General features: G+C 44.5%; 1 protein-coding gene across 2 annotated transcripts; it reads left to right on the forward strand.

Annotated features, from left to right (window-relative positions):
• The first annotated feature begins 977 nt into the window (after positions 1-977).
• LOC101737836 (alanine--glyoxylate aminotransferase) lies at positions 978-16,011 on the forward strand. 2 transcript variants are annotated; one of them, XM_004932078.5, is made up of 8 exons: positions 978-1,299; positions 2,154-2,320; positions 2,905-3,097; positions 3,736-3,901; positions 12,831-12,986; positions 13,347-13,439; positions 14,350-14,598; positions 15,394-16,011. In XM_004932078.5, exons 2-8 carry the CDS (start codon positions 2,162-2,164, stop codon positions 15,545-15,547), a joined length of 1,170 nt encoding a protein of 389 aa, XP_004932135.1. In that variant the 5' UTR covers positions 978-1,299; positions 2,154-2,161; the 3' UTR covers positions 15,548-16,011. The 2 variants fall into 2 exon arrangements, with proteins under 2 accessions (XP_004932135.1, XP_062525720.1); XM_062669736.1 differs by having other exon boundaries at positions 1,218-1,356.
• The last annotated feature ends 601 nt before the right edge of the window (positions 16,012-16,612 follow it).

Genomic DNA, 16,612 nt, shown 5'->3' on the forward strand with positions numbered 1-16,612 from the left:
TTGAATTGAATTTACATTACTAATGTTAACAATCAATATTAAACTATAGTGTGAGCGTATTTGAATCATTTATTTGTTTTTTAATTAGTTTACAGAATTAAATCATAACTATTATAACCAAGACTAAGATAACAAATATGTACGTACAGTACGCTGCAAAAGTGCATAGATGGTACAATAATAATAAATCGTACGACCATCTAATTACCGCGAACTGTCGACTATAGTGGTTCTATGGGAACTACATTATTACCACCCTATTAGCAGCAGTAGCAGGACGCCATCTTCCTGCTACTTTAAAATGTTAATAAGAATCCTGTTAAGAATCTATTAGGTCAATCACGGTTAACTTTAACACTAGTCGTATTAATTATAATTACAAAAATTCTCGAAATCAATGTCCACTGAGATATCGAGAAACCTTAAATATTTATGGAAATAATAGGTTGGGGAAAAAGGTTTTTCGCCTTTTTTAAGAAAATACAAAAAAATTTTTAATATAGTTTATTTAGTTACATTTAACTAAAATATGTAGGTACCATTTTTTTCAATAACTTTTTGTCATCTTGTAGGCATCTTGTCCCTACATGATCCCATTGCTATAGAAATTTTGGGGCTTCTGATCAAAATACCGTTATAATTGGTTTTGGCAATCCTCTCGTGATGTTAACCTGACACTGCCTAAAGAATTCTGAAGAGACCGAAATGGGTGGAAATCTGAAGGAAGGACTAAACGGCGAATGCATTAGCACCTCCCAGCCAAGCTTTCTTAATTTTTGCTGAGTGGCTATTATTATTTTTTATTGCTAAAATAGGTGGACGAGCTCACAGCCTACCTGGTGTTAAGTGGTTACTGGAGCCCATAGAAATCTATAACATAAATACGCCACCCACCTTGAGATATGAGTTCTAAGGTCTCAGTATAGTTACAACGGCTGCCCCACACTTCAAATCGAAACGAATATTTGCTTCACGGCAGAAATAGGCAGGGTACTTACGCGTGCGGACTCACAAGAGATCCTACCACCAGTAAAAAAGTTTTACAAGCTGACAGAATTTTTTATGAGAAATTAAAATAATAAGAATCAGTTCGAACTTATTTATTACGATGATACTAATATGTATTATAAAACAAACTATAAACCGTTCGCCGATAACGAGGAGTCACGAATTCATCGACATCCTCAATAAGCGAACAGTGTTGTTGTCTTCAGTGTATCTAAGTATTTTGTGAGCGACACACCACATACACGCATGTTTCAAATCGAGTAACGTATTGAGTGCTATCTTAAAAATCATGTAAGCGAAAATTGCATTCTTATTGTTAAATATAATCCACCTAAAATATCGTTTTAAGTAAGTGTAAGTGAAAGTTGCTTTGTCTGAAATACTAAAATATGAGACGATTGATAAGTAAGTGTGAAGGCAATAAATATTTATAAGCTGAATTTCACGACCGATCCGGCACGAAGATGACGCTAGCGTTGTCGAGGTCTATTTGCGAGTCTCGGCGGGTTGTTCTCTCGTCCTGTCTCCGGTCCACCAGGATTGCCTTATAGCGTCGACGAGTCGCGTTGGGAATGGAATCAATTTTTCGAAACAACATGGTTCGCGTCGAAACTTCTTTCCCCGTCTCAGCCTTGCGTAACTTCGAAACAAAGCGTTTCCATATCAATAGAATGTTCACTTTTGACCTTTCTTATCGTTTATCGTTTTGCATGTTTATTTTACTAAAATAAAAGTAACGGTGTATGAAACAATTGTTAAACCGCAGGCGACCAGCTAACGATAGCGTGTGGAACAAATATGAGTCTGGCAAGCAACTCCTGCCTCGGGCGAAGCGTACTTGCTTGTTGCCAAATGTGCCATCCGATAGCGCCAGAACATTGTAGTAAATTTACGGCCACCCTATTAGCACTAAATCTAAACATTAACCCGATTCCGGTAACCAAACTTCACGGTTACTCGCTCGGAATATCGGTCACAAAGCGTGTGATAATTTCACTCGTTATTTGCCTGCTTTTATCGTACATTCTATAAACATCACAAAGAAAAATTGGGCCACTCTGACGAAAGTGACTTTGATTAATATGGTCAGTTAAAGTTGCAGTTTGTTGTTACACATATCATTTCTATCGCATTCTTATTTTCAGCAACAAATATGACCGAAATTAAACTAACTGTTCAAGCTCCCACATTAGTAAATCGAGACTTTGTCAAGCCCACGCTGTGTGGTCCAGGCCCCTGTGACGTCTGGCCCTCAGTTAATGAGGCTCTCACCAAACCAGTTATTTCGCCAATTTGCGATGAACATTTCTACGTGAGTACTAATTTTAATAGATATTTAGCAGATATTTGGGGAGTTAACAATAAAAAAATGTAGGTCGTGTATCTAAAAATGTAGGGTGACTTAATTCGCAGACCTCCGTTTCAAGAATTTGAATGTTACGTTTTTTCTTCACGTTTTCCACAGTAAATTTCCAAACGTCTGCGACCTTTTTTTTCTTTTTTCCGGACCGGGGGCCGAATCTCCTACGAGTTCCCCGCGCCTACTGGGCGCGCGAGGTATGTGGGACTTGACGATCTGCAAGGTGTTGGGAGCAGACCGCGGGCTCAAGGAATTTTAGGGCCCAACCCACTAAACGACTCCCCTGCACTCTTACACCCGACGTCCGATCTCCGTCCGGGGTCAAAACCCAGTCAGAGTAGGGGAGGAAACGTCTGCGACCTGCGTTAAGTCACTTACATCTTGTACAAAATGCGATACTTTTGTACACGAAATCCTTGATTCAGAATCCCAATAACCAGTCAGTTTTAATTGCAGTTGACTGTTTCAAAACAACGCCAAACTTTTACCGTAAGCATTCATTTCACAATTTTTCACGAACATAAAATATGCCGTAGGTACTAGATGACATTCGCGCCGGGTTGAAGTATGTTTTTCAGACAAACTGCGACACAGTTCTCGCCCTCAGTGGATCTGGTCACGGTGGTATGGAGACTGTTATAAATAATTTGGTCGGACCCGGTGAAACTTTGCTGGTAGCCAAGAGGGGCTTTTGGTGTGAGCGTGCTCTTGAAATGGCTAAGAGATACGGTATTTTTTATTTTATTTTAGATTTGTTATAATATCTTATAGCAATAAAATTTTGTGTTGTTAGCGTCAGATACTTATAAACAGGACCGTGGTGCCTAATCATGTTTGGTACCACGTTTGAAAAACCAAAACTATATTTGAAAAAATCATTAGCGTCAAATTAAAGAAAATATAATTTTAATCAGTATCCATAATAGGTGCTGCAAATGTGCAGCGTAAAAATATGTTGAAGTCACAATACCATCATTTGGTACCAACAGGGTACCAAGTGCTCATATTAAAACAGCTACTACAACTAAAATTAGTATAAAAATCTTGATAAAATTAAATATACCACTACTGTAGTAGTTATAAATTTTGCGCATTTACTTTTTATAACACGAAGCTTCATTAGTAGAAGTCATTCGCAAAACAATTGCTAAGTACGATATTTACGGAAGTAGGAAAATCAGTATATTACTTTAGAATTTGGTCTCTGGTATGGTCGCGTCAAATGATACGAATCCATCCAACCTTTTATACCACGGACGCTTGAAGAAAAATAAATTGCTAACTATAATTTGTTTATTTTAATTTATATTTAAGATTAAATGAATAAAAATGAACTTAATCTGACTTGGACCATGTAAATGTTTTAGGAATCAACACTATAACAACGACTGTACCGATGAACGAGACGTTTAGTTTGCAACAGCTAGAAAATGAGCTAAGAAAACACCGTCCAACCGCTTTGTTTATAGTCCACGGCGATTCATCTACTGGAATAGTACAAAACTTGAAAAGTGTGGGCGAATTATGTCAAAGGTATGAATAGAATACATACAGACTTTTAAGAACATTGACCAGTTTCAAAAAAAAATACATATTATCAAACATTACTGCTTTCTTTACCCCAAGCACCGGTTATCGTTCTCGTCAAACCCGTCGCTTGCGACGAAGAGCTCGGCGAGTAAATTAACCCACAGACACAGCCCACTGAGTTTCTCGCCAGATCTTCTCAGTAGGTCGCGTTTCCGATCCGGTGGTAGATTCTGCGAAGCACGGCTCTTGCTAGGGTTCATGTTAGCAACGTCATCAGGTTTGAACCCCGTGAGCTCACCCACTAATATAGCGAATCTAGAATAATCCCTTGAGGTTACTAGAACAGGTAGGAAAAAAATGCTTTCTTTAATTAATAGTTTTACTAGTGGAAGATATTTCGAAAAACGAAACTGGCTTTGTAAGATAGAAAGAGATCCGAGCTACAGTCCCTTTTCAAGGCGTAGTCTCCTGCGAGGAATTGGGGGAAGTGGGGAGGACCTTGGCCCTCATCTATTCTGGAGGCGCCGGAGTCCGACATAACCCGGTCTGTTACCCCCCTCGACCGGGTATCCGTAAATGGATTCCCCAGCGTTAAAAAAAACGCTACGGTTACTTCCTAAATTAATATGAACGTATCTTAACTAGTAAAAACTAAATAAGATATTCCAATAACAATCATTCAACAAACACACACTCATATTTTAGTACGTAAGTAATTTACGTTAGGTAAATTAGCTAAATTACGTAAAAGTCGGTTTTAAACATTCAAAATCTTAAAACGCGCACTTTAATAGAAAAGCTATTGAATTCCTAGTGGAGCCCCGAAGTTGAGACATAGGTACCGAACAATTTAATTACATTCGCCGTCTCCTTCATTCCTGACTTGGCTTTTTAGTTGAATCTCGGTCTTGGTGAATACGTTCGAGTTAAGAACTCTTTAATTGCATCTTGCGGAGGAGTCTGCAATTAGCATACACCGAATACCAAGAACATTTGAGATAAAAACTTTTCGAAAAGTTACTGTTTGAATTTTAAAGATCTCCATCCGCCTTTTTTCGTTAAAGCGACATTTCACGCCGGTAACTCTCGCCCTCTGTAATACCGGAGCGAATGGGACTTTCTCGGCAAAATCGCCCGGGACACCAGTGCGCAGAGGATCCAAATTGGTTGTGCTGTACAATTTGTCGAACCCAAACGTGAGAGTGTTCAATCTAGTGTAGTTGTTACGGCGCGGAGACGTTCCGGACAACAGTACACAGGACCCGGGAACAGGTAAGTGGATTGACACTTTTTATTCCTAGACATTAGTCTAATACGGGTAGGTGTCGTCCAGCCTGTGTAGCTGCGTCACCATTTTATTTGTTGATAAAATTGGCGGACGTTAGCGCCACCAGAGTCTGGCCCCCTGTGTTTATTCCCAGTCCTGTCCTGCCCCTTGGGGTTAGGCGGGACCGAAGCTAAACCCGATTTGCTGATTATTAGCCCCGCAAGGGAACGGTAGTGTCGGGAACTAGTCGGGAGCGGTAAGTAGTGTTTAGTTAGTTTGCCTGTACATAAATTAGCTTGTAATTCTGTATTTTTTTTTCTTAGTTTTAATCAATAAAGTCCGCAAGTAGTTTCTTCAAAACTTCTTGATACAATAGTGACGCTAGTCCGTCAACCAATAGGAAGCGTTGTTCTTTCTACAAAATTTTTACAATAGCCTAGTTAATATTTTTTTTTAGTTCTACCCTCATTTGCCTTAATTTTTTCTATGTCTTTAATTGTAAATATTATTAGATTATTTGATATTGTGGTACCGATAGACGGCACCCACAGTGGTAAACCTCCACCTAATAATTGATTGTAAATTTTTATTTGCTTATTTTCTCTTTATATTAGTTATAGTTTCAGTAGCATTCATTTAGGTTATTTGAAGATAGTTGCTAGTATCTGTATATACTTGTTGTTTTTGTTTTTCTTAATCGTTCTGTCGCCGTCTTTGGCCAATATTGCGGCTTTGTTTTTAATTGCAATTTATAAATTCACTATTACAAAATTACTCATTAAGTTAGGCGTCCAAGTATTTATCACAATTAGGATAAAGTGACCTATATCGATCCAGGAATAGTGTTATTCCACATGGAACGATATCATGCTTTTGAATAAAATACATTAGTAACTATTCACACCAAATCATTTGCTTAACATTAACTACCATCTTCAATCGTTTCAATCCATTTTATTTTATTCTTTTATCTTATTTTTATTTTTATTTAACTTTGTTATTTTTAACTACCAAGTCCGCTGACGGGCCATGGACGTTGACAGAAGGTGAAGAACGACGGTGGGGGTGGTAGCATTAGAAAGTAGTTAATTAATTTTAGGCAAGTAGCAAATTAAAACAAAATTTTATTAAAATTCTAAGTTAATTCTATTCATATATTCATATTATTACTGCTTTTGTGTCCACTGCCGAATTCGGTTACCACAACAAAAAAACTTTAACACTGCAACTGGACCGACTGGGACCTGATGATAAAAACAACCAGTTAATAAGTTAGCAACATCATGTCTGGGGGGTCACCTCCCCCCAATATCAGCACACCCGGTCCGTCCCGAAAGGGACATCAGGCAATAGCGGGCTCACCCGCTTTTTGCTCCCTACCTGCTCGCCCGGAACTAGGCACCGGAACGGACGACCGGCCCGGTCCTTCGGGCGCGGCCCGAGGGTCACCGAGGATCGGTCCGGGGGAAAGTTTCTTTCCCTTACCGGCAGATTGCTCGGGGTCCCTTCGGCCGCGCAAGAAGGCGAGGTCCGAGTCCGACCGGAGCTCTTCCGAGGCAAAAGATAAGCGCCCCCGGATAGGACCGTCATCTAGATCCTTAAGCGAGATGGAGGGGGACGAGGCTGAGGACATCGAGGACACAACCTCGTCCGAGGACTCGTCCTCTTACGACAGCGAATCCTCAGTCTCGTCCCACTCCACCTCTAAGAGTGTGGAAAGAACCTCCCCAAAAAAGAAACCAATTCCTAAACCTAGGAGGAGTCTAGGGATGGTGGAGGTCCACCCAGTAAAACAGCTGCGTACTCCTCCTCGGTCCCCTTCTCCAGCCATTTCTCCCATTCCGTCGGTTAGACGTAGGGGTGCCCCCACCTTAAGCAGCACGGTGGGCAATCTAGAATCAACTAGATATATGGACCTTGAGTCTACCGCCTCCCACCCTAAAATTACACCCAATCCCATTCCATCTCCAGTACCTTCCACCTCCTATGCTGCAATAGCAGCAACTCAAAAGCCATCGACCACGACTCATAGACCAGAGTTAACCAAGTCCCCTGCTCCAGGAGGGATCCGTGCTAACGAGGCACCCCGCCGCCACCCACCTATTATGGTGGAAGCGCTCCCGAACTGGTCTCGCCACATGGCGGCCATAAGGGAGCGCTTGGGGCGGGTCCCGTCTGTGCGACCCTATGGAACAGGGTTTAGATTTCTGCCCGCGTCGGCAGAAGAATACAGGGTGGTTCAAGCCTACCTCGCGGGGGCCTCCTCCGCGGACAGCGCCGTAAAGTGGTACTGTTATGCGTTAGAGGAGGACATCCCCGCGAGAGTGGCGATTCGAGGCCTGCCCGCTGACACCGACGCGGCAGAAATCATAAACGCCCTAAAGGAGCTGGGGTTCCCGGCCCGCTACGCCCGGTGCATAAGGGCAAAGAGAGGGAGGCCGGGTTGCGTATTTTTCGTAACCCTTGACCACCTCTCCAAAGAAGGCCTCGCCCGCTTGTACGCAGTTGAAGAACTGCTGTACCTGCCGGGGGTGGCAATTGAGGGATGGCGACCAAACCGTGGGCCGGCGCAATGTCATCGCTGCCAGGCCTTTGGTCATGCCTCCACCAATTGCCACCGAGCGGTCCGCTGCGTTCGATGTGCGGGTGATCACATCGTGGCGGACTGCCCGAGGCCTCGGGACGGGCCCTTCACCTGCGCCAACTGTGGGAAGGACCATGCCGCCGTTGACAAACGATGTGCGGTCTACCGCAGGAAGGCGCGGATGTTGGGAGTTACCGTCCCTCCCCCTGTGCCACCGGCACCGCGTGCCCGGGGATCCCAAACTCCCGCAGTACCACCACTACGGCCAGTGCCATCATCGGCAGCCGTTAATCAAGTCCCAGCCCCGCCGGCTGTCTCAATCAAGGGTAAGGGTAAAGGGAAATCGACCCAAGCCCCAACTCTCTCCATACCAGCTCAACGTTCCAACGTAGTGGAAGCGGCTCCATCTGCCTCCACGTTGATGGCACCGGCTAATGACATAAGACCGGCTGCCAGACACCAACCCGTAACACGAACCAACCCCCTAAAAACAAAAAACAAAAATAAAAAGAAAAAACAAAAAACCAAGGAAAAAAAGCGGGCACTAAAACTAGCCGCCAATCCCCCAATAGTACACCAAGAGAGAACGGCCCCTATGGTGGAAGAGGAACCAATGGAGGTCCTCGAATCCGAGACTATCCCCACTTCCTCTGCACCGATCAACCAGGGAAAGAACCAAGTAAGTACCACGCCATTACAGATACCAGAACCGGATAACACTCAGCCCCCACTACCACCCCGCCCGCAGAGAGAGCGGCGCAGCGGCCGACAGGACACGCAGCCTGCCGGCTTCGCTGCCTGGCTCCTCTCCCTGTGGGAGAAACTGTCCGAGGTGATCTCCGGAGTGATCCGTGAGATCGCCTCGGGAGCCAGTCCCTTCGGGGCCTTGCTCGCGGGGTTCTACCGGATGATTGCGCAGCTCAATGGCTAGCCAGGAGCTGCGCATCATCTACTGGAACCCCGACGGGATAGGGTCCCGGAGGTCGGAGCTCATCCGACTCGCCCAGGAGTATGACCCGCAGGTTATCCTCCTGGGCGAGACCAAGCTCAAACCTCGACAAGATTTTAGGATGCCCAACTACTTCGTGTACCGACGGGACGAACTGACCTCCAACGGGCGCCCGTTCAGGGGCACTGCGGCGCTCGTCAGGAGGGACGTGGTGCACGAGGAGCTTGAGCTACTGACCTTCGCCTCTACCAGAACGGTCGGGGTGAGGGTCCACGTACCGGGGGCCGAATTGCGGATTTATGCCGCGTATCGACCCCCGGGTCCTGATTTTGTCGAGGACGATATTAGACGGGCCTTGAACCATGATCGCCATCCGGCCTTGGTGGTCGGGGACCTCAATGCGAAACATGTCGCTTGGGGCTCCCGAATCATCACGCCGCCCGGAAGGCGATTGTACGAGGATGCCGAAAGGGGGGACTACTGCGTGGTCGGCCCCAACGAACCCACACACGTTCCAACGTTGGCCCGGTACCAACCGGACGTATTGGACGTGTGTGTTCACAAGGGGCTACGGTGCCCTCTAGCGATAGAGGCACTGTACGACCTGAGTACCCCTCACCTACCGATCTTGGTCACGGTGGGTTTGGGGCTCACTCGGGTCGCGACATCCCCTCTCAGGCCTAGGGTCGACTGGCAGTCCTTTACGGGACTGCTGGCCGACCAATCCTTGTTTCAAGACCCGTCTACCCCTGATGAGGTCGACACGGCGGCTTCCCGTCTCGTCGACACCATCAGGGGAGCACTGGACCAAGTGACGACTCTGGTACCCAGCGGGGGGCCCAGAGCGGAACTCCCGGTGCACCTCAAGACGTTAATTCGTCGGAAGAGGGCACTGAGGAGGCTCTGGGCGACATCTAGGTGTCCCAGGATTAAGCGCGAGCTCAACCGACTTGAGGGTGAGCTGGCGACTAAGATGCGGACTTACCGGGGTGATTCCTGGGAGGGGGGACTGTTGGACGCGTCCGACGACCGTACGATGGCCCCCCTTCACCGCATCTGTCGCCGGCTCACCAACAAGCCTTCCCCCACTTGCCCCTTGGAGGACGAGGGGGGAAGACGGTGTTTTACACCGTTGGCTCGTGCTGAAGTCCTGGCCAACTCGCTGGAGCGGCAGTTCACTCCGAATGTCTCTGCACCCTCGATGGTTGCATTCCATCGTGAGGTGTCAGAGGGTGTAATCCAATTCCTCAAACCGGAATCGCCGGGAGTCGAGCTGGGAGATGACGACTTAGTCACTCCCAGCGAGGTGCGCCTCCTCATCAAGTTGATGAAGAGGCGCAAAGCCCCCGGTGAGGACGGTATTCCTCCCCTCGCCTTGCAAAACCTCCCTCCCTCAATCGTGTCAGCAATGACACGATTGTTTAATTCCATTCTCCGGGTAGGACACTTCCCTGGAACTTGGAAACTGGGCAAGATCATCGTCTTGCCCAAACCCGGCAAGGACAGGAGAAAGCCCTCCAGTTACCGACCGATTACCTTGCTCTCGCACGTGGGAAAGTTGTTCGAGCGGCTGCTCCTGAGGAGAATATCGCCGTATATTCTCCTCAGGCCGGAGCAATTCGGCTTTAGAAGCGGCCACTCGACGACTCTGCAACTGACCCGTGTCCTGCATCACTTGGCAGACCGGCGAAACTCGGGCCAATACACGGTCGCGGTCCTTCTCGATATCGAGAAGGCCTTCGACCGTGTGTGGCACGAGGGGCTGGTCCACAAGCTGCGGGACGCGGGCCTACCGCACGCTCACGTGCGACTGCTCGGGTCGTATCTGGAGGGCAGAACCTTCTTTGTCGCGGTCGAGGGCGCACGGTCTTCCGTGCGTCCCATTACGGCCGGGGTTCCCCAGGGTAGTGTCCTATCACCTATCCTATACGCCCTCTACACCAACGACATCCCCACCCTGGAGGGTCACCTTCGGGCGTGGGAGGAGGACGTGAAGTTGGCCTTGTTCGCTGACGACTCGGCCTACTTCTCGTCCTCTCCGTTCCCCTCTGCAGCCATTATGAGGATGCAGAGGCTTTTGGATTTACTGCCCCAGTGGCTGGACCGTTGGAGAGTCGCGGTCAATGTGGGAAAGACCGCGGCCTTACTCTACGGTCCGGTCCGTATCAGAGTCGTCCCAAAGAAACTCAGCCTCCGAGGTGTGAATGTCGAGTTCAGGACCACGGTCCGGTATCTCGGATGCGACATCGACCGCTCCTTGAGCATGGTCGCGCACGTCAACCGAGTCATCGGTCAGACTCGCGCGGCCAGGTTCTTGTTGCGGCCGGTGTTTGCGTCCGGGCTTCCGACCAGGACCAAACTCGCCATTTACAAGACATACGTCCGTTCCCGCCTCACATACGCTGCTGTGGCCTGGTATCACCTGTTGTCGCCGTCCCAGCGATCTAGGTTGCAGGCCCAGCAGAGTCTTTCCCTCCGCATTATCGTCGGGGCCGGGCAGTACGTCAGAAATGACGTTATTGCCCGGGACCTAGGTGTGGAGTCGCTCGTGGAGTTTGTGACTAGGCTCGCCCGTAATATGTACGAGCGAGCCGAAAACGGGCCCCATGAGCATCTCCACAACATAGCCCCGCTGCACGCCAGACCACCGGATGGTACGGCGTTGCCGCGGGAGCTATTGGTACCCCCGACGATCGTTCGGAGATAAAGCTCCTCGCCGGCTGTGAGGCCGGGGAGGACCTATGAGCGCCCCTCTCGGAGCTGAGTTTCATCAGCCTCTAGCCCCACGCCTCTTGCCCGTTTGGCGGGTCCCCCGTATGGGGACCGCGGCTGCACCCCGTAGGTGCAGCCTCATTTCCATGAGGGGCTTTGACCCCACCCCCCACCCCCTTTTGGGATGGGGTGTTCTTACCCGCTACAGTCCTCCCCCCCATCAATATTGTATAACGATGGGGAGAGGGGGAGAGGACTGTAGCGTGGAGTGCGGATTCGCTCTCTCCCCCATATTAGGTTAGCTAGGTTATGTTAGGTTAAGTTAGATTAGGATTAGTTTAGGTGTGACGGCGCGCGCTGTCCCGGCACTCCACGGAGTGCAGGAACGGCGCGCTGCCGTCACTTAGATGTAAGTTAGATTAAGTTAGGTTTACTTTAGGTTAAGTTAGGTTAAGATGAAATTGTAAATAGTACAGGGAAAAAAAAAAAAAAAAAAATAATAATAATAAAAAAAATAAAAAAAAAAATAAAAAAAAAAAAAAAAAAAAAAAAAAATTAAAAAAAAAAAATATATATAAAAAAAAAAAAAAAAAAAAAATTAAAAAAAAAAAAGATGGAGGAGAGCAGCAGCCGCCCCCGGAAGAAGGGAAGAAAGAAGAGGAAGAAAGAAGAGGAAGAAAGAAGAGAAGAGAAGAGTGAAGAAAGAAGTCGACCCCACACACATCTTCAAGCCTGCCTGATACTCCATCCAGCAGCGCATCACCCCTGCCTCATTAGGCAGGGAGCCACATGTCCGGGCAGAGGGGTTTCCCCGAGGCCTGCTCCGCGCCCCCGCAAGGGGACGCGACGACCCCACGACTTTCTCGGCAAAATGTTCGGATTAACACAGATATAATGCGGGGCAACATGAAAGCGCCGCGTCACCATTCCATGTCATATTTGTAACATTGAACCTCGCGAGCGAGACGTAATGTCCTGTTTTCATAAAATATTCTTTAATCAAAAATTTATTGAAGTTTTGAACTTTTTTATTCTTTTAAGATGCTCATTTAGCAAATATGAATAGATGCTTACGTAACTGATTCTAGCTTAGCCGAAGTTTTGTACAGTTCAGTGACACTTGAATATTAATTATTTTTCTCTTGAAAATAGAAAAGTGGATAAATAAGAATTTTGATATATGCATGTGAATATGGAAATAACAAAGCCAGGGGCCCACCCAAATCGCTGCCACCGCTAAGTACTCTCATATTGCATATTGCAGTCCTATTACACTAATTATGATTGATGTGAATCTGGTTTCAAAGCTGATAGCCATATGCACAATATGGTATATGTAGTCTTCGGAAACATGACATGAGATGGACTGCTTACTTGCGTGCCCGAAATAGATAGTAAAATAATGCCTAAAAATTTTCAGATATGGCACCCTTTTGCTGGTCGATACGGTAGTGTCGCTGGTTGGTGTACCATTCTTTATGGACGATTGGAAAATAGACGCGGTTTATACTTCAACCCAAAAAGCTTTCAGCGGCCCAGCTGGCATCAGTCCTGTAGCTTTCAGTGATCGTGCTCTGTAAGTATCTACAAATATTCAAAAGTGAGAAAGACAAAACATTCAAGTAATATTTCCTCCTATGTTTGCCAAACGATTTCCGTTTTTCTTTTATTGCTTATTAACTACTCAAAGGCTTCAATTTTAAAAAAATATTATATTTTTTCGAACCTTAGCAAAAAATTATGACAATTAAAACCAAAAGTGAAATTGTAATACATAAAGGACATTATGAGTTATCAGTGATTTTTGTCGAATTTCTCATCGTTCTTGTCCAACCCGTCGCTTGTGACGAAGGGCTCGGCGAGTAAATTAACCCACAGACACAGCCCACTGATTTTCTCGCCGGATCTTCTCAGTGAATTTGAAAAATATTTACAGGAACAAAATCAACAACAGAACTCATCAACCTCCTTTCTATTTTGACGTCAAACTATTGAGCCAACAATGGAATTGTTACGGTAGTACAAGAGTGTAAGTATTTTATACTGTCGCGACATTGCTGTTCAATTTGTTGATTAATTAGCAGTAGTCTTGACTTATACCTTGCATTATATGTACCATTATCTATCATGTATAGCCATGGTGAAAATGAAGAAATACGGTTAAAAGCTACATATATCGCACTACCGATGTTTCAAAATAAGCTTGTGTTTGTACATGTATCGAACAACAACATTTGAACGGTCGGTCTGTCGAGCAAAAACACCCGGCTGATGGAAGATTTCCCCTTTGCTTTCAACCTGACTATATAAGCCGGCTTTCGTGATCTGAGTTGAATGACCAGTCGGAAACACTATCGTTGTGAAAGATATTTAGTATTCGCAGTCAAAATGTACGATGTGTTTTTGTTTCGTATACCTTTCCATCTTTTAGCATTATTAATGTCATGTGAAGGGGACTGCCCATTATGAGCGTTCATGACCATTTTCTCCTATTTTTCGTAATCTATAAAACTGTATATATCTGTAGAGGTACGATTGTTCTCTTTGTTTTCTTAAACCATTCATCTGTTTTTAATGAAACTTAGTACAATTGTCGTTATTTCTCCAGTTATGGTATTAAATACTCACTACCAACATACGAGAAGTGGCACGCAAGTAGTAACAAAAAAGACAAATTAGCAATAGTCACAACCGAACATGACCGGATTTCACTAGTAAAAATCTAACTCTCTTATGGGCAACATTAACATAAAATAAATATATATGACTGTCTGGATTACGGACACACATTCTATAACATTAGAATTCATTACTTTTACTTAGGCAATCATTGAAATCGGGACATTAAACGAGTAGCCAAAAAAATAAATAATAATAATAAAAAAACTACGTAAGCTGAAATTGTTTTTTTTTCGTTTATAATCTAAAACATTTTGCAGATATCATCACACTCTAAGTTCTCCGCTATTGTGGGCGCTACGGCAATGTCTGCAGGAAGTCATCAAAGAGACTTTACCCAGATCTTGGGCCCGACATGCTGCAACCACTAAACACTTCCTCAAAAGAGTAGAACAGCTCTCCTTAAAGACCTTTGTACCGAAACCGGAGGATCGCTTAATGACCGTCACAACGGTAGTCTTGCCCAAAGGATATGATTATTTACAATTCTCTAAATATATGAGAGAGAAGTAAGTTAATATTATTCATACATAGTACATAAACGCCAATAGTTGTGCAATGGTTTGCTGTGCCGTGTAGACAGTGACGTCACAGTGACGTCACACACGTCGAGCTGACGATACAGCTCGATGGGTATGGAATATATCGAATTGAATGGAATATATCGTCATAGCAGAGCAATTCCAAGCAGTGTTCCAGCAACCTTCCGCGATTCTTAGGAACGACGATTTATGCAATGTCCAATATCGGAATCTTTTGGAGGTCAAAGTTGATATCAAAAATGGGCAAAGACTTTGTAAAAACAAAATCTGACCTCGCGTGGAGTACTGCTCCACCTTTGGGCCGGGGAACCAAATACCAGTTGCTTTGATTTGACTCCATTCAGAAAAGGGCCGTTCAGATTGACGATAATTCCATTCTCACAGATCTTTTGGAGCCTCTGAGTCTTCAGAGGGAATTCGGTCCTCTCTATATTTTGTACCGTATGTTCCATGGGGAGTGCTCTGAGGAACTGTTTGAGATGATCCCATCATCTCGTTTTTACCATATCATCGCCCGCCACCGTAGCACAGTTGATCCATACTACCAAGAACCACTGCGTTCATCCACAGTTACAGTAATAATTGTAGTAAGAAACATTCCAACATGTGGCAAGAACTTCATTAGAAAATTTTGTACATGTCTGTGGGATTTGAGCACTAACCAATCCTAAAGTTACTTAAAATTATTCAAACATTTTTTTAAACATTTTTTCAAATATTTTTTTAAAAGCATCAACCTCAATACTATCTTTCCATTTTCAGATACAATATCTTAATATTTCCCGGCATCGGTCAAACTGTAGGTAAAACCCTACGTATTGGACTTATGGGTGTCAACTCTACAATACAAGTCGCCGATGCTGTTGCAGACGCTGTGGCAGGTACACTGATCGCTTTGAAGAAATCCTCCTTATAAATTTAATAATCTTCATTTTTACTTGTACGTTACGTGTTGCAGATTGAATCGTTCAATTTTCGAAAATGCATATTACTGTTTTATTCTTAATGAGTTAGTTAATAGAGAGTAATGTACCTAATAATATATGAAGGCTATAAATATCAATCCAATCAATCCAATAATGTGCTTTTTTTTTAGTCAAAATATCAAACTTGGAACCAAATAAAAACTAACTGTCTGGGTTGAACTGATTGAACTCGGGTGTTGTATATCTATACATAATATTATAAAGCTGAAGAGTTTGTTTGTTTGTTTGTTTGAACGCGCTAATCTCAGGAACTACTGGTCCGATTTGAAAAATTATTTCTGTGTTAGTTCAGTGTCAGTTAGTATTTCAGTTAGATAGCCCATTTATTGAGGAAGGCTATAAGCTATATAACATCAAGCTAAGATAAGAGCACCAATAAAAAAATGTTTCAAAATCCGGTTTTTTTCCCTTTTGAGAGCTTCCGCTGCGTGCGCTGCGGAAACGGTTAAAGTTTCGCTAAAATAATGTGTGACAGAATTGTTCCCCTTTAAAATATCTAAAAAAGTCTGCGACACCATATGTCTATATGTTAAGGTTGTCTCACTATAACGTTTTATATGCTTACCAAATTTGTTCTAAAATAAATCATTATTTGTGAAGGTGTTCTTCTATATGTTATAAATACGTTATTCATTACAAGTATTTAATTTTAAATAAATTTACGCACACTTGATTTTAATGAGCATCTCGCTATGAGTATTTTAATGAGTATGAGAAGATATCGCAGTTTTAAAATAACATCGCAGCAAAATAATGATCAAGCGCGTAATATTGATTTAGAAGGCGCCGGCCGGCCAGTGCGCGCCGGCACAGAATAAGAACAATAACAAGAAACACCCAAATCACTTCAAGATAGGCTTTGAAAATTATAGATTTTTGTGGATTTCTCCAGGATCCCATCATCAGGTCTTGATGATTACAGAACAATTCGGGAAGTCTACCGTTTCGAACAAAAAATAGAAAAGAGAATTATCAGAATCGGTTCAAGCATTCTC

The sequence above is a fragment of the Bombyx mori genome, chromosome 8 (assembly GCF_030269925.1).
Source record: "Bombyx mori chromosome 8, ASM3026992v2".
NCBI lineage: Eukaryota > Metazoa > Arthropoda > Insecta > Lepidoptera > Bombycidae > Bombyx > Bombyx mori.

Excerpts from the sequence above, each read along its gene's own strand:
- LOC101737836 (XM_004932078.5), top strand. The coding sequence starts at position 2,162 with ATGACCGAAATTAAACTAACTGTTCAAGCTCCCACATTAGTAAATCGA. Across the intron at positions 2,321-2,904 it reads TTTGCGATGAACATTTCTAC|GTACTAGATGACATTCGCGC; the intron begins GTGAGTACTAAT and ends AATATGCCGTAG. Across the intron at positions 14,599-15,393 it reads TCTAAATATATGAGAGAGAA|ATACAATATCTTAATATTTC; the intron begins GTAAGTTAATAT and ends TTCCATTTTCAG.